This window comes from Microcaecilia unicolor, chromosome 11 (assembly GCF_901765095.1).
Source record: "Microcaecilia unicolor chromosome 11, aMicUni1.1, whole genome shotgun sequence".
Taxonomy (NCBI): domain Eukaryota; kingdom Metazoa; phylum Chordata; class Amphibia; order Gymnophiona; family Siphonopidae; genus Microcaecilia; species Microcaecilia unicolor.
The window spans coordinates 122,732,800-122,751,037 of NC_044041.1; the positions used below are offsets into that span (position 1 = coordinate 122,732,800).

General features: G+C 47.3%; 1 protein-coding gene across 1 annotated transcript in view; it reads right to left on the minus strand.

Moving 5' to 3' along the window:
* Positions 1-18,238, minus strand: part of EHD1 (EH domain containing 1) — a 109,267-nt gene that overhangs the window by 8,312 nt on the left and 82,717 nt on the right. The window contains 1 exon segment of the mRNA XM_030217940.1: positions 16,239-16,403. Within this exon segment, the coding sequence (XP_030073800.1) occupies positions 16,239-16,403 (165 nt within the window).

The window sequence follows — 18,238 nt, forward strand, 5'->3', positions numbered from 1 at the left end:
AGTCTAAGGTTCTAGAGTCTTTGCCCGGGGACGCCGAAGCATGCTCCCTAGAACTCTTAGCCTTCTTTAGGGCCAAATCCACAATTCCAGAGTCGTGAGGCAACTGAGTGCGTATCAGCTCTGGGTCCCCATGGATCCGGTACTGGGACTCAATCTTCTTGGGAATGTGGGGATTAGTTAAAGGCTTGGTCCAGTTCGCCAGCAATGTCTTTTTTAGGACATGATGCATGGGTACTGTGGACGCTTCCTTAGGTGGAGAAGGATAGTCCAGGAGCTCAAACATTTCAGCCCTGGGCTCGTCCTCCACAACCACCGGGAAGGGGATGGCCGTAGACATCTCCCGGACAAAGGCCGCAAAAGACAGACTCTCGGGAGGAGAAAGCTGCCTTTCAGGGGAGGGAGTGGGATCCGAAGAAAGGCCATCAGACTCCTCGTCAGAGAAATATCTGATGTCCTCCTCCTCCTCCCACGAGGCCTCACCATCGGTATCAGACACAAGTTCACGAACCTGTGTCTGAAGCCGTGCCCGGCTCGACTCCGTGGAACCACGGCCACGGTGGGAGCGTCGAGAGGTAGACTCCCTCGCCCGCACCGGCGAAGCTCCCTCCGCCGACGTCGTCGGGGAGCCTTCCTGGGAGGCGACCGCAGTCGGTACCGCAAGCGGCACCGATGTCGGAGACCTCACCCGGGCAAGGGGCCAGCCGGTGCCTCACTTGACGGTACCGGTGGCGCAAGCACCCCCGGTACCGGAGGGGAAGGGTGCAACAGCTCTCCCAGGATCTCTGGGAGAACGGCCCGGAGACTCTCGTGCAGGGCGGCTGTGGAGAAAGACATGGAAGCCGATGCAGGAGTCGAAGTCAGAGTCTGTTCCGGGCGTGGAGGCTGTTCCGGGCTGTCCAAGGTGGAGCGCATCGACACCTCCTGAACAGAGGGTGAGCGGTCCTCCCGGTGCCGATGCCTACTGGGTGCCGACTCCCTCGGCGACCCAGAGCTCTCGGTACCGACGCGGGAAGGAGACCGGTGTCGATGCTTTTTTGACTTTTTCAAACGAAGCACGTCACCGGAGCTTCCCGGTACCGACGAGGACGTAAAATCCAACCGTCGCTTCCTCGAGGCCGAGGCAGGTCGGTCTCGGGGGGGCTGTACCGCAGGAGCCCTCAGAGTAGGGGGAGACCCACCCGAAGGCTCACCGCCACCAGCAGGGGAATGGACAGCCCTCACCTGCACTCCAGACGAAGCACCACCGTCCGACGACATCAGCAGAAGCGGAGGTCCCGGTACCACTGACGCTGACGTCCGATGCCTCGGCCCCGACGATGCAGAGGGTCGATGCTTCGATGCAATCGATACCGTCGCGGCCGAGGGCGGAGGATTTGACGCTGTCGACGCACTCGATACTCCCGGTGCTGATACCGACGAAGAGCCCGAGAACAAAACGTTCCACTGGGCCAATCTCGCTACCTGAGTCTTTTTCTGTAAAAGGGCGCAAAGACTGCAGGCCTGCGGGCGGTGCCCAGCCCCCAGACACTGAAGACACGACGCGTGCCTATCAGTGAGCGAGATTACCCGGGCGCACTGGGTGCACTTCTTGAAGCCGCTGGGAGACTTCGATGACATGGGCGGAAAAATCACGCCGGCGAAATCAAAACTCGTAATTGCGGAAAGGTACCAAAAAGATGGGGAGAAAAAAAACTCAACCCGAGGCCTCAAAAGGGCCTACCCCGAAAACGAAAGAAAACTTAACGGGGCCAAAAACTAGAAATAGGGGGAAGGGAAAAGACCAGAAGGCCCTTCTCCGGAATCCCCCCCCCCTTTTTTTTTTTAGCGAGAAGTCAAAAAGACGCGCGAGGGTCAACTTAAGGGGCACGAACGGCACAAAACACGACCGTACCGAGCACGGACAAAAGAAGACTGACTAACACGAGCCGGTTCGGGTGGGAAGACGGCCGCGCATGCGCGGTGCGCATGGGTGCACGAGGACTAGCAAAGGACTTTGCTAGTGAAGTTTCCGATTGGAGGGGCTGCCGTGGACGTCACCCATCAGTGAGAACAAGCAGCCTGCTTGTCCTCGGAGAATTGACTATGTACACAGGCGTTATGGCTGGATGGTGAAGTGAAAGGCATGAATGAGTGAGTTCCTTAGGCATCAGTTAGGTGATTATTTAGATGAGTGTGATTGTTAATAAAAATCTACAGATGTTAAAATATTATTAGGAGTACGTTTTTGATGTAAAATTAAAATGTAATGCCAAGAAGTGTACAGTGATGCACTTGGGGTGTAGAAACACAAAAGAGATACTGAATAGGAGGGGACAGATTAGTAAGATCAACTCAGGAGAGAGACCTTGGGGGTGTTGGTGTCTGAGGATCTAAAGATGAAGAAACAATGTGACAAGGCGACGGCCGCGGCCAGAAGGACGCTATGCTGCATAGAGAGGGGCATAACCAGTAGAAGAAAGGAGGTGTTGATGCCCCTCTACAAGTTGTTGGCGAGGCCCCACTTGGGAGTACTGTGTTCAGTTTTGGAGGCTGTATCTTGCTAAAGATGTAAAAAGACTGGAAGCGGTGCAAAGAAAAGCTACAAAAATGGTATGGGATTTGTGTTGTAAATCGTACGAGGACAGACTTGCTGATCTGAACACGTATACCTTGGAGGAAAGGAGAAACAGGGGAGACAGACGTTCAAATATTTGAAAGGTATAAATCTGCAAATGAACCTTTTTCGGAGATGGGAAGGCGGTAGAACTAGAAAATATGAATTGAGGTTGAAGGGGGACAGACTCAGGACTAATGTCAGGAAGTATTTTTTCATGGAGAGAGGGTGGTGGATGTGTGGAATGCCCTCCTGCGGGAGGTGGTGGAGATGAAAACGGTAATAGAATTCAAACATGCGTGGGATAAACACAAAGGAATCCTGTTTAGAAGGAATGGTTCAGCGGAATCTTAGCGGAGATTGGGTGGTGACGCCGGTAATTGGGAAACAAAACGGGAGCTGGGCAGACTTCTAAGGTCTATGCCCTGATCGTGACTGAATAGATAGGGATGGGTTGGAGTGTAAATTTTAAGGGGTTTCGACGTGAGCTTCAGAACTTAGTACAAGAACAGTGCTGGGCAGACTTCTATGGTCTGTGCCCTGAGAAAGGCAAGGACAAATCAAATTTGGGTAAACATATAAAGTATCACATACCATATAAAATTAGTTTCTTGTTGGCCAGACTGGATGGACCATACAGGTCTTTATCTGCCGTCATTTACTACATTACTATATGAAGCAGCAGCAAAGGAGATTTTATAAACGCCGGTATAAGCATCAGCTGCTGGGTGTTGTGCACACACTCGGCAGCACAGAGATAAGTGTGCCTTTTTTCAAGAATTTGTTCTTTAAGAACATCTTCTAATTGTGGGAAAATTTATATGAAAGTCCAAAGCAGTGCCCCTTAAGGTGCCCCTCTGCTCTCCTGGGATGTCTGGAGAACAAGTCTACTAAAAATGTTGGTCCCTTCTACATCCCAATGGCTTGATTTTCTAAATTCTTTTACTTGTACTTTTTTTTCCCCGAAAATGGCCTGACGAGAAATGCATACAGCACAAAAGCAAAACGGTGTTTTCAAAAAAAAAAAAAAAAAAGTTTTGTGGTTTCAAAAAAAGGTGTTTTCTATTTGGATTTGGGACGTTTAGTGTAAAACGTTCCAAGTTCGAGACCAGCATTGCACACAGTACTTGAAATGCAGCCACACCACAGAGCAATACAAAGACTTTATAATATTCTCATTTTTGTATTCCAGTGCTTTCCTAATAATTCCTAACATTCAATTTGCTTTCTTAGCTGCCACAGAGGATTTCAACGTATGAAGGATGATGCCTAGATCCTTTTCCTGGGCGGTGAACTAATGTAGAATTTTGCATCATGTACAGTAGCTATATAGTTTGGGTTACTGTTTCCTACATGGATTACTTTGCACTTAAGAACATAAGAATAGCTATACTGGGTCAGACCAATGGTCCATCTAGATCAGTATCCTGTTTCCAACAGTGGCCAATCCAGGTCACAATTACCTGGCAAAAAAACAAATAGTAGCAACTTGCTGACATTAAATGTCATCTGCCATTTTGATGCCCAGTATCCCAGTCTCATACCGTCTTCTTGCAATTATTCACAATCCACTTGTGATATAACAAATTTTGAATAACTGTCATCAGCAAATTTAATTACATTAGAAAACAGTCGGGTTAAATTATCAGTATTCTCAATGAAGAAAGTGTTCTGTGCTGGGCCTGCTGCTTTTTATCTTTTAATCAGTTCTTAATCTACAATAGGACACAACCTCCTATCCCATGACTTTCCTCAGGAGCCGTTCATGAGGTACTTTGTCAAATGCCTTTTGAAAATCCAGATACACAATATTGACTGGCTCATCTTTAGCCATTTGTTTATTCACCCCTTTAAAGAAATGGAAAAATTTGATAATTAGCTGATAATTTTCTTTCCTTAGGCCCAGATGCACTAAACTTTAACGACCCTTTAACGAAGAAATTTTCAACCGTAGCATGCATTAAAGGCCATTTTCCGATGACGCTAGCAGCTAACGAAAACGGAATGCAAACGAGTAACTACCATTGCAATGTGGACAATTCGGGATGCACTAACCATACCGACGATTGCACCAAATCATTTACCGCGATATATTTAACGCGAGGTCAGAGCTGCTGTTAAGACCTGAGCTGTCAACTGTTCAGACACACCGCTGCTCCCCACTTCCACCTGCAGCATAAAAATCCAAGCTGGCATGTTTGAAAATATAAGTGAGATTAAATAACCAACACAAACACGTGGCTCCCCGCTTCCCCCTGCATAAAATAGAAAATCAAAACAAAAATCAAAAAAGGATCGGGAGGGGGCAAAGGCGCTCGTCAGGAGCGTCCTGTATAGACGGCCTAGCCCCCCCCCCCCCCCAAGGTCCCCGCTGCTCCCCGCTTCCCCATGCATAAAATAGAAAATCAAAACAAAAATCAAAAAAGGTTACTTAAGTCAGACGAGGGCAGGCCCAGGTCAGGGAAGGAGAGCCGTCCTGAAGACTCGGCGGCGATCAGATGTTCTTGCCCGTGCAGCGCCTTCACACAGAGGTAAGGTGGGGGGGGGGGGGGGGGGGGAGCTGTGGTGACGACTTCAGGGGGGCGGGGCAGTGGGAGAAAGTAGAGAGGAAGGGAGGGGGGGTCGGGGCTGCTAAAATTTAGATTTTTTCATGCAGGGCGAAGTGGGGAGCAGTGGGGACCTCGGGCGGGGGGGGGGGGGGGGGAGAGGGGGCAAGGCCGTCCATACAGGACGCTCCTGACGAGCACCTTTGCCCCCTCCCGATTCTTTTTTTAATTTTGTTTTGATTTTCTATTTTATGCAGGGGGAAGCGGGGAGCCATGTGTTTGTGTTGGTTTTTTGTTGTTGTTTTGACGTTTGTGGCATGCGCAGAGCAGCCAGCATAACGCTTGGCTGCTCTGCGCATGCTTTAGGGGCCGATTACCAACGGGGATTACACCAGTTTAACGAATCTTTAATGCATTGTACTTTACAATACCGCACCGAACACGTGCGACTTGGTTTTTTTTTGGTGCATTCTTCGTTTTTCCAAATTCGTTAAGGACTTTTATGTTTTAGATTATTTTACGTTTGGTTGATACATCTGGGCCTTAGTCCCAAAGGATCAATTCAGACAAATGGGGTGTTCCATCCACCAGAAGGTGGAGAGAGTGAACTTCCGAGTTGTGCCTCATAAGTTCCTGCTCTTAGCAACCAAGCCAGTATTCGATAAAGCAGTGAAAGAGTGACTCAAGGAGACAAAAAAAAAAAAAAACCAAACCCCAATTCCAGCCTCTAGATAGAAAAAGAACTTATGAAATAAAGGGCAAAACTCATGCCTTAGAAATAGCAGAAACAGAATTAAAAAAAAAAAAAAAATTACATAGAACCCAGAAAAACCGAAACCATCACATAAGGGCGGACTCTGGACTGATCCTTTGGGACTAAAGGAAAGAAAATTATCAGGTAATTAACTACTTTTTCCTTCCATTACGCCCTAAGGATCAGTCCAGACAAATGGGATGTACAAAAGCAATCCTTAAGAGGAGAGGGACTGTGATATACCCTGCAGCGAGAACCGTGGCCCTGAAGGAAGCAATTGCTCGAGCAGACATCCAAACGGTAATGCTTAAAGGCATGAAGACCACAACGCTTACCGACGGATCTCTGTCAAAATTGCCCTAGACTCTGCCAAACAAGTAGCCAAAGACCTGGTAGAATGAGTCTTGACATGCATGGGAGAAGATATACCCCTCAGAATGTAAGCCGAAGAAATAGCCTCCTTAAGCCATCAAGCCACTGTCACTTTGGAGGCTAGTAAACCCTTCTGGCATCCCGCAGAGGACAAAAGACGATCAAATCATCTGAAGTAGCTGGTAGCAGTAAGTTAGCGCATCACATCCAACAGTCACAGGCAAACATTCTACAGAATAACCCTCCCTGGAAAAAGGAAGAAAAACAGTCTGATCGATATGAAAAGGAGATACAATCTTTGGCAAAAAGGAAAGAACTGTCCATATGAAAACTCTCGAGTCAGAAAAGCGGCAAAATGGAACCCTACAAAAGAGAGCTTGAAGCTCTGAAACTCTCCATGCTGACAAAATGACAACTAGACATACTACCTTGAAAGTAAGATCTTTGATAGTTGCCGAAGGGGCTAAAAGGGGGCTGACTGAAGTGCCTTAAGAGACACAAGACTCCACTGAGGACAAATATTGCAGAAAGGGGAACACAGATGAGGTTGAGGAATTGCACTATATCAGGGTGAGGAGCCAATGAAGCATTCTGTATCTTGCCTTTATGACAAGCTCATGCTGCGGCATCTGAAGCTTGAGTGAATTCAGAACCAAGCCTTTCTTTTTAATTCCTCCTGAAGGAAGGATAAAATTTGAGTAAAGAAGCACAAAATGAAGAAACACCATTCTGTGCAGACCAGCTCGCAAAAGAATAAGAACTGCTTTTGGGCTTGCTGAAAGGTAGTAACAACATCATCTGCGCAATCCTTCCTCCTCAATCGTGCCCTCTCAAGAGCCTGGCCATAAGACCAAAGCAGGAGGGATCCTCCATAAGTACTGGACCTTGGTACAATAAGCCTGTCTGTGGACGAAGAGTCAACTGAGGAGCGATTTGAAAATGGATGAGGTCTGTATAACAAGGACGTCTAGGCCAGTCCAGAGCTACAAGAATGACATCTCCGGGATGACGCACAATCCTGTGCAATGTCCTTCCCACGAGAGGCCAGAGAGGAGACATGTAAAGGAGGCCATCCAACAGGCAAGGCAGTACCCAGTGCATCCATTTCTACGGAGTCTCTCCATGAAGCGACTGTAGAATCTGTGTACTTGCGCACTGAGTCTGGATGCCATGAGGTCCAGAACTAGAAGGCCCCACTGTGTGGAAATGAGGTGAAATGCAATGCAATCTTTGACAGTTGCCATTCCCCCGGGTCCAGACACACTCCACTGAGGAAATCCACTTGTGAGTTCAGTGAACCCGCTATGTGAGACGCTGAAATCGGAATATTCAATTTCGCCCACTGAAAAAGAAGACACGACTCCTGGGCTAGATACACTTTTTGTTCCTCCTCGTCTGTTGATGTAAGAAATGCCTGTAACAATGTCTGAAAGCAAGCGCACTGGCCTCCCACGAAGAGGCTCAAAGACTAGTAGAGCTTTCCGGACAGCTTGAAGTTCCAATCTGTTGATGGACCAGAAAGCCTCCACTCTCGACCAGCAGCCCTGTGCAGAGTAGTGGAGATAATGAGCTCCCCATCCGAAGAGGCTGGCATCGGAGGTGAGAACATACTAACTTGGAGTCTGTAAGGGCAACCCTGCCTGAGTGTGGGCAGGGAGAAGACACCAATCAGAATCTGGCTTGAGGTGTCCAAGGCACCAGCTGGTTATAATAAGCCACCAGCTCAACAGGGACAACTGTAGGGGCCGCATGTGGATCTTCGCCCACATCTGAAGTTGCCAGCATAGAACTGAGAACCGGGCAATAATCCCACACCCTTGGGCAGGGAAGACGGAGAAGCCTAATAATTTGCTGTTTAAGCTTGAGCTGACAATGCTGAGTCAGGAAAACCTTCCCCACCTGGGTACTGAAACACTCCCCCAGAAAATCCAGGATCTGGATGGGAGATGACACTTGCTGTAATTCACCACCCAACCCAGCGCAGAAAGAGACTTCCTGTGAGCTGGTAGTATCGGGACATGTGTGTAGGCATCCTTTAAGTCCAGAGAGCATAGCCAATCGTTCTCTTGAATCATGGGAAAAAGGATGCCCAAAGACACCATCCTGAACTTTTCTCAAACCAGAAATTTGTTCAGGCCCCTTAGGTCTAGGATGGGACGCATCCCCCCTGTCTTTCTGCACAAGGAAGTACCTGGAATAGAATCCCAGCCCTTCTTCCCCTGGTGGAAAGGGTTTGACCGCACTGGCCTTTAGAAGGGCAGAGAGTTCCTCTGCAAGTACCTCCTTGTGCTGGGAACTGTAAGAATGAGCTCCCGGTGGGCAATTTGGAAGTTTGGATTCCAGATTGAGGGTGAATCCTAACCGGACTATTTGAAGAACCCACCAATCGGAGGTTATGATAGGCCACCTTAGGTGAAAAAACATCAACCTCCTCCCAACTGGCAAGCAGTGTTGCCAGGTGGGCGGTTTTACCGCCCAATTGGGCGGTTTTCCGCGACCCACCGCAGGAAATTTTTGCCCGCGGCGGGTTGCGGTTTTTTGGGCTTGTTTTGGGTCTTTTGGGCGGTTTTTTAAGTGGTTGTTTTTTTTTTTTTTTTTTTGCTGCGGGGGGGCAGGGTTAGTGACTTTTTGGGCAGGGTTAGTGACGTTCTGGGCAAGGCCGATGACGGGGAGGCGGGGCCGATGACGGGGAGGAGGGGCCGATGACGGCATGGGCGGGGGTGTCAGGGGCGGGGGGTTTGGGCTGGATTTGGGCTCGTTTGGGAGGGAAAAAAAATTTTCCACCTGGCAACCCTGCTGGCAAGTCGTCCGATACGGACACTTATTGAGGCTACGCTGAACTGAAGCCAGTCAAAAGCCCGTCCCTTGCTTTTGCTGGGGAGCAGAATGGGCCTTAGTCGCACGCTGTTGAGAACAAATGCGCTGGGGTTGAGCCTCAGGCTGCCGAGAAGCGGGAATGCACCTACGCTTAAAATAGGCATAGGGAGCACTCCTCCTCCCGCCAAAAAACTTCCTAGATGAGGAGGCAATAGCAGAAGGTGCCCGGCAAGGGGCATCCGCCATTCGCTGCTAGACAGAATGATCCAGGTCAGACACACGCAGCCATGAGAGTCTGTGCATCACTATACCCTGAGATGCGACCCTGGATGCCACGTCAAAAAGTGTCAAGTACCCCTGGCCAGGAACTTGCGACACGCCTTCTGCTGCCTGACCACCTGGCGAAAAGGCTCGGCCAGCTCCGTAGGGAGTGCAACCACCAAGCTGGACAGTTGATGTATCAAGTCCCGCAAGTGTATGCTCGTGAAGAGCTGGTATGACAGGATCTTGGCCGCGAGCATAGCGGCCTGATACGTCTTCCTTCCAAAAGAATCAAGAGTCCTAGTTTCTCTGCCTGGAGGCGCCGAAGCATAGTCTCTAGCACTCCTGGCTCTCTTGAGGGCGGAGTTCACCACCATGGAATTGTGGGGTAACAGACCTCATCAACCCAGGCTCACCGTGGATCAGATACTGGGATTCAGCTTTTTTTCGGGACCACGGGACCAGACAGAGGAGCTGATCAGTTTCACATAAGGCCTTCCTTCAGTACCTTATGCAGAAGAACTGTCACAGCCTCTTTAGGTGGAGAAGAATAATCCAAGACCTTGAGAATCTCAGTCCTGGGCTCATCCTCAACCTCCACAGGGAAAGGAATAGCCATAGCCATTTCCCAGACAAAAGAGGAAAAGGACACTCTCCGGTGGAGACAGTCTCCTTTCTGGTGGAGGGGGAAGGATCAGAGGGAATCCCAAAGGACTCACCAGAAGAGAAGTACCTGGGATCCTCATCTGACTCCTACGAACGCTCCTTCTAGTGTCGGATAAAACCTGAGTTAAGGTGCTTCGACACTGGACCTGCCTCGACGCCAAGGAACAATGTCCTCTATGGCGATGTCGAGAGGCCAATGCCAGGTCCGACTGCGGTGAAGCTGCCTCCACCAACGTCGAAGGGGAGTCGACCTGGGGGCAGCTGACGTCGATGCCGCAAGTGGCATCACGGTTGGGGGACCTCACCACAGGTGAAGGGCCAGACACCGCTGCAGCAGCAGGTACAGAAGACGCAAGCACCCCCGACACCAAAGCTGTCATAGCAGTCCCTCCAGAAGTTCTGGAAACAAGGCCCTGATGCGCTCGTCAAGAGCCACCATCGAAGGCTGCGGGGTCGGCGGACCAGGCAGTGTCAGAATCCGTGGAGGCTCGGGAGCAGGTACTGGGCTGCTAGGAGACTGATGCATTGGCACCTCCTGTATCGAGGGGGAGCGATCTTCTTGGCGCCAACGTTTCTCGGGTGCTGACTCTCTTGACGCCCCAGAGCTCCCAGTACCGTGTGTCTTCTTGAGGTATATGAGCAACATCCTTTGGATCATCCAGCTTGTGAAGCCTTCAATCCTCTAGTGATCCGTGCACCAAAAAGGACAAGTGAAACTCCTGATTCAAATGGAATGGAGATACCACCTTTGGAAGAAAGGATGGAATTCTCCAAGGAGAGATAGGGGTCCTGACAAATCTCCTAGCTGAAGTGATGGCCACCAAACACCTTGAGGGTCAGATCTTAGATGGAAGTCAAATGCAGGGGCTCAAATAGAGCCTTAGATGGCACCTGGAGGACCAGACTGCGATTCCAAGAAGGAAAGGATGTATGAAGAGGGGAGCAGATATGCCACCCCCTTCAGAAACGGAGCCATCTCTCTTCGCAAAGCCAGAAAGATGCCCCTTCACCTTCCCCCCCGAAAGTCAAACACATTCAACTGGACCCTCAGAGAGCTAAAGGTCAGGCCCCTGCTGCAGAAAACCCAAAACATCAGGAACCTGAGCCCTTCAGGGTCTGTTTCCTGCACCAGGATGAAAACATGCCAGACCCTGACAAAGTCAGCAACAAAGGACTTCCAGGGTAGAAATCACTGCTGGGGAAAAACCGGGCTTCTCTAATCACCACTTCTCAGTGGCCATACCATAAGCTAAAAGGGATCAGGATCTTCCATTTCTACTGGCCCTTGCCAAAGCAGACACCAACCCCTGGGCAGAGAAAGTGGATTCTCCACTAGCAGATGTTGGAGAGATATGCAAACCAAGGTCTGTGAGGCCAATCCTTTGCCACCAGCAAGACCAGATAAGGACATGCAATCCTGCACAATATGTGGCCAAATGAGAGGCCAGGGAGAGAACACAGAAGCTCCACTACCGGTCAAGCCTGTACCAGGGCATCTATCCCCGAGAAGTCAGGTTATCTCCAGTGACTGAAAAAGTGCTTTGCCTTCTCATTGGCTCTGGACACCATAAAACCCAACTGAGGCAACCTCCAGTGGTCCACAATGAGCTGAAAGACCTGGGAGCCCCAGCTCCCACTCTCCCAGATCCAGAAGTCGACTGAGAAAGTCCACCTGCACATTGTCTTTGCCTGCAGTATGGACAGCCGAGACAGCCTACAGATACATCTCTGCCCACCAACAGACTCGCCATCTTCCAGGGCCACGGCCTGACTCCTGGTTTCACTCTACTTGTTGATGTATGCTACCACCATTGTTATCTGACATCATTCTGCTTTCCCATCCAGCAACAGCTGAAACTCTTGCAAAGCCAGACACCCAGGTCTCCAGGCAGTTATCAACCAGGTCACCGCCTGGCTTGACCAGGTGCTCTGTGCCACTCCCAAGACTGAGCTGCCCGAGATTTGCGTTTATAGTGACTAGCACCCACTGAGGAGGATCCAGGAGGGACCGCTCTCAACAGGTTCACTGGACTGTCCCGTTACAGCAGAATGAGACACACCCGGGGAGTGAGGAGAGATTGATGGAATTCCTGAGAGGCTGGGGCCCACTGTAGAGGGCACATACGAGTTCTTGCCCAAGGCACCACCTCCAGAGTCACAGCCATTGAGCCTACGAGCTGAACACAGACTCGGACCATGGGCAGTGGAAGCTCACAAAACCAGTATTTTATTTCTGCACCCTCTCCTCCAAAAGGAACACCATTCCCCGGCTTGTGTTGAAGCGGACTCCCAGGTACTCCAGAACTTGAGACAATCAGGTAGGTCTTGGTTGATTCACATCCCAGCCCAGAGACACCAAGACGGAGATGACCTGATCGGTGGACTGACGGCCTCCTCCACAGAGTCTGCTCGAATCAGCCAGTTGTCCAGGTATGGATTAACTCGAACCCTCTGGCGCTGAAGATATGCAGCCAACACCATCCCTTTGGAAATCGTGCAGGGCACTGTTTCCAGGTCAAAAGGCTTTGCTGCATGGAGAGGCCATGAACGCCAAAAGAGAATCCACATACGTGGAGAACTCAAACAGTCCCACGAAGAAACTCAAATAGAAAGGGAAATGGGGGTAAAGACCAGGCTATCCAAAGAGAGGACACTGAAGTGGTGAATTAATGCGAAGTTTATTTGAAAGACAGACTGACTCGTCATGCACTGGATGGGCAAACTCCAGAGAGTATCCCTTCCTGACCATCTCCAGGTCCTTCTGATCTGAGGTGAGATGGTGGGAATAGAAAAGTACAGCAGAAGTCCTAAGAGCAGTAGGAAAGTAAAACTTCCTTGCTGAAAAAATGAGCGACCGACATGAGAAGCAACAAAATATAGTGCCAAAAAACATGGCTCTAGAAGAAGCTCCACACGCCAAGGTTTTCCTGCCAACTGCAGCTCGGAGGTCACAGTGACTGGGATGCAACAATCCCCAACAAAAAGGCCCCAGAAGCACATTTTGCCATAAAACAACCAGAGAGCACATTGGGGCACTAGATGTGGTGTATTTGGATTTTAGCAAAGACGACTGATAAATAAACCGAGTGCCCTCGGTATGGGACCTAAGTGACTAATTGGGTTAGAAACTGGTTAAATGGAAGAAGACAAAGGGTAGTGGTAAATGGAGCATGCTCTGAGGAAAAGAATGTTATCAGTGGTGTACCACAGGTATCGGTCCTTGGACCAGCTCTTAAAATCTTTTTGAGCAATATTGCAGAAGGACTATCTGGATAAGGTTTGTCTCTTTGCAGATGATACCAAACTCTGTAATATAGGGTGGAAACCCTGGAGAGTGTGAATAGCATGCAGAGGGATCTGGTGAACTTGAAGAATGGTCCAGCAATTGGCAACTTAGATTTAATGATAAAAATCCAAGGGAACGGTATAGTACAGGGGGTGAAGTGTTTCTGTGTACAAAAGAGCAGGACTTGAGGTGAATTGTGTCTGATGATCTTAAGGTGGCCTAACAGGTAGAAAAGGCGATGGTCAAAGCCAGAAGGATGCTCAGGTGCATTAGCAGAGATGACCAGCAGGGGGAAAAAAAAAAAAAAAGAGGTGATAGTGCCCTTGTATAAGTCTCTGGTGAGGCCCCATTTAGAGTAGTGTGTGCAATTCTGGAGACTGCACCTACAGAAAGATATAAACAGAATAGAGTTGGTCCAGAGGGAGGCTACAAAATTGGTCAGCAGCCTCTATCATAAAACATATAGGGACAGGCTTACGAACCTCAACATGTCTACAGTGGAAGAAAGGTGGGAGAGAGAGGCTATGAGAGATGATGTTTAAATACCTTACTGACATTAATGCACAGGTGATGAGCATTTTTCAAATAAAGGACAACTCTGGAATGAGAGGGCATAGGATGAAGTTAAGAGGAAATAGGCTTAGGAGAACTCTAAGAAAATACTCTTTCATGGAAAGAGTGGTGGAAGCATGGAATCGCTTTCTAGTGCAGGCTGTGGAGACAAGGACTGTGTCAGAATAATAAAGCTTGAGACAGGCAATTGGGATCTCTTAGGAAAAGGAGCCGAAAGTGGCTACTGAGGATGGGCAGACTGGATGGGCCATTTGGCCCTTATCTGCTGTCATGTTTTTATGACCATATTTTACTTCTGTTAGAACTTCTTCATTGGCTTCTAGTGGGTTACCAGATGCAGTTTAAAGTTCTAACTTGACGGCATGTTTGGGGTTCAGACCAGTGGACCTGTAGGATAGGTTTGAAGGTATGCTTCACAGTGGGAGCTGCTGGTCTGCAATCATTTTTGAGGGAATTTGCCTTGGTGCAATTTCGCTTGAGGACTTTCTGTAGCAGCTGTGGAATTACAGAATGCTCTTCCTGTGGATTTGTGATTAGAAACTAATCTTTTAGTTTTCAGAAAGCAATTAAAGATTCTCAGATGACAGCCTGGAGGGTGGACTTGAGGGGTTTTGTGCTATTTTTTACGAATGTGAATCACAATGTGTATTTGGCATATTTTCCCATTGCACTTTATCCACCGCTACAGAAGCATTAGACAGATTCTACTATTGATCCTGCTATTTAGTGTTTGAGATTTGTAATATGGATCTGCAGAACCAGTTACAAAACATATTCTGGCTAAAGAGGATTAGCTCATGCACAAGCTTTATATACAAAAAGGGCATCTACCACTGGATGAAACAGAGGAAAGGGGTCTATCCCAAAATTTCCACCTAGGAGTATGCCAGAAGTTACAGCATATGACCTTACTCAGCAGGTCTTAACAGAGCACAAATAAGAACCAGCAACAAAAAGAAGCATAAACAAACTCTTCACTAAGCAATAAGCATTTCCTTGTGACCAAATACCTGAAATATTGCAGAACTGGTTCAGTGAAATTAGGGGTGGGGGGTGGGGGGGGGGGGGGGGAACTGGCCTATTGGCACTGCTGCAGACAACTGGCACACTTTGGTGTACCTCTGGGTCAACAGGTCACAAAATGCTCTGGGTGTATGCATTCCATTCTTGTGTCATAACTGGGTGACATCAGTTAAAAGCAGGTTCAGTGCAGAAGCTAAAGCACTAGCCATACTAACATTTCAAGGGCAGAGCAAACACCCTCAAGTTCTGCACAATTCCATTACCTATCAAATGTTTTCATGTACAGTTAGAACACAAGCACTTCCTCTAAGATGAGCAAATATTTTCTCCTGTTCTGTGAGGCTAAGTTTCTCCAGAGCTAGCATGTCCCACATACATTAAGAGTATGCTTGGCCTAGAGGGGGGTGGGTGTTTCAGCAGTATTGGTAGAATTTGGGTCAGCTAAGGGGGAAGGGGATTCTGTTACAAATGTCAAGTTCAAGGCATTGTATATTATGTTTTCAGTACTGTAATGTCCAGAAGAACACTTGACAAAATTGTTATGGTTCAATTCAAACACCACCTTTGAGTAATCATAATAGCTTAGTTGTGGGCAAACCACAGCCTACAGAACAAAACCAGCCCATGAACCCTATATGTTGGCCCACTCATCCTTAACCTTATTTGTTATATTAAATAAAATTATTAATCCTCTAGCTCAATAGCTTTTCCCATCAATATCAAATCTTTGAACAGGAAGATGTGGAGCTACAGCATCACTCTTTCTCTGCAAAGCAAGTGGGAGTTGCTAACCATCTTAAAATGGCAGAAGGCTGTAGTAGCTGAAAGAGGAAATGTGCATGTTTGGTGGGGGAGGGAGGGGGGTTTGGAGTAAACGCTGTGTTCTAATTGGTCTAGTACTGTTGATGGTTACAACATACCAAGAACCAGAAAAGTAAGGGTTCAGTTCATGCTTGTGCCACCGACACTTCTCCCACTGCCTCAGGCATTCACTTAAGATTGTAAAGTTTGGGGGTAGGATCACAGTATATCTGTACACCCAGTAGTGCTATAAAAATTATATTACATTAAAAACAACTTATACAGATGTCACACTGTAAAGCCTCTTTTATATAAGGTGCAAGCTGGGAGTATGTTCTGTTGTTCCTCAGCTCGCCCCGACTGGAGTTCTGAGGGCAGATGTCCCTAGTGCAGGTGAAAGCCACAAATGTAATTCTGTAGTAAGATTACCCATGTCTTCAGTATGGCACTGAAAAGATTCACTGAAGAAGCAGCAGAAAGTAATGTGTTAAACCTGCCTTTGTCTTTTAGGCTGTATGTGTGCGTCTTTTGTACCACATACCATACCTGCATTTTCTTCAGGCTGGGAAAGTCCCCAGGAGAGATCTGATGCTCTCTTTCAATCTTCAAGTAAATCTCACCCAAGTTACTGATTAACTCTTTCTTCTTGTTCTCTTTCCCAAACACATTAGGCATCTCCTTCTTCAGGGAGCTGATGATATAAGCATGGACCTGTAGCAAACACAAAATAGGTAGAACTTGTGACAAGGCAGTCCCATAGATCATTTCAAGCACAGACAAAAACCAGAATAGCATTAAACACTACCTATAACATACTATTTAAAAAAAAAAAAAAAAACCCCCAACAACAAAAAACAAAACAATTTCAGTGGACAAGGAGGTATGTAATAAGCTGGTTTAGAATTTAACTAGTTTCCATGCTATTTTCCATATACTGGAACAGCCATCTGTGTAATATCTAGGTGACATTACAAAAGCTTGAATTCAACTGGTCCATATCAGCATAACGAATGGACAACAAACGTTGACACCATCCAATTCCTCCAAGAATGGGATGATTTATGTACAACAACATTAGACAAAATCGCCCCAATCCAAACCAGATCATCACACAGGAAAAAAGCAAATCCATGGTTCACCGAAGAGCTGAAAAAACTTAAAACACAAGTCAGGAAACTAGAACGAGCTTGGAACAAAAAGAAAGACGAACAAACACTAAACGACTGGAAATTACTTCGGAGAAAATACAAATACACCATAAAACAGACAAAAAGACTACATTACAAAACAATAATAGGACCAAACTACAAAGACACACAAACTTCAATCTCGTGAGCAAACTGCTAGACACCACACCAGTTACAAATAACGGCAAAGATATACCAGATGTCGACAACCTTGCAAAATACTTCAAGGAGAAAATTATACTATTACGACACAAAATACCCGCTAGTCCTATAGAATACGCCACTCTTCTAGACTGTCTAGATCCAGGAACACACCCAGCAGACAGAACCTGGACCGAATTCGAACTACTATCAGAAGACCTCATCTCTAAAACTCTCAAAAGATATGCCAAATCTAACTGCAAACTAGACACATGCCCAAATAGCCTCATGAAATCTGCTCCTCAACAATTCATAATAGACCTAACGAACCATGTAAATTATGCGCTACAAAACGGACTCGTCCCAAAAGAAAAAGGAAAAATCTTACTCACCCCAATTCCTAAAGATATAAAGAAAAACACGAGCGAAATAACCAACTACAGGCCAGTAGCATCCATACCACTAATAACCAAGATAACCAAAGGAATGGTAACTAAACAACTCACAAACTATCTAAACAAACACTCAATACTGCATGATGCCCAATCAGGATTCCGGTCGAACCATAGCACAGAAACAGTATTAGTCACCCTTATGACCAAATTTAAACAAATAATAGCAACTGGTAACAATATACTCCTACTACAATTTGACATGTCAAGCACCTTCGACATGGTCAACCACGGAATCCTACTACACATACTTGATTACTTTGGCATTGGAGGAAACGTCCTGAACTGGTTCAAGGGATTCCTAACCCTGCGTTCGTATCAAGTCACATAAAATTCAACCACGTCCAAGGCATGGACACCTGAATGTGGAGTTCCACAAGGATCACCTCTCTCACCAACTATCTTCAACCTCATGATGATCCCTTTAGCAAAACTCCTATCAAACCATAACCTCAACCCATATATATACGCCGATGAGGTGACAATATACATCCCTTTCAAACAAGACATCAAAGAAATCTCCAACGAAAATCAATCAAAGTCTATACATCATGAACACATGGGCAGATGCATTTCATCTGAAATTAAATGCAGAAAAAACTCAATGCCTGATACTCACCTCCCAATACAACACAAATGAATTCAATGCGATAAACACACCAAGCCTAAACCTTCCAATCTCAGAAACGCTAAAAATCCTTGGAGTCACTATCGACCGCCACCTAACACTCGAAACCCACGCTAACACCACAACTAAGAAGATGTT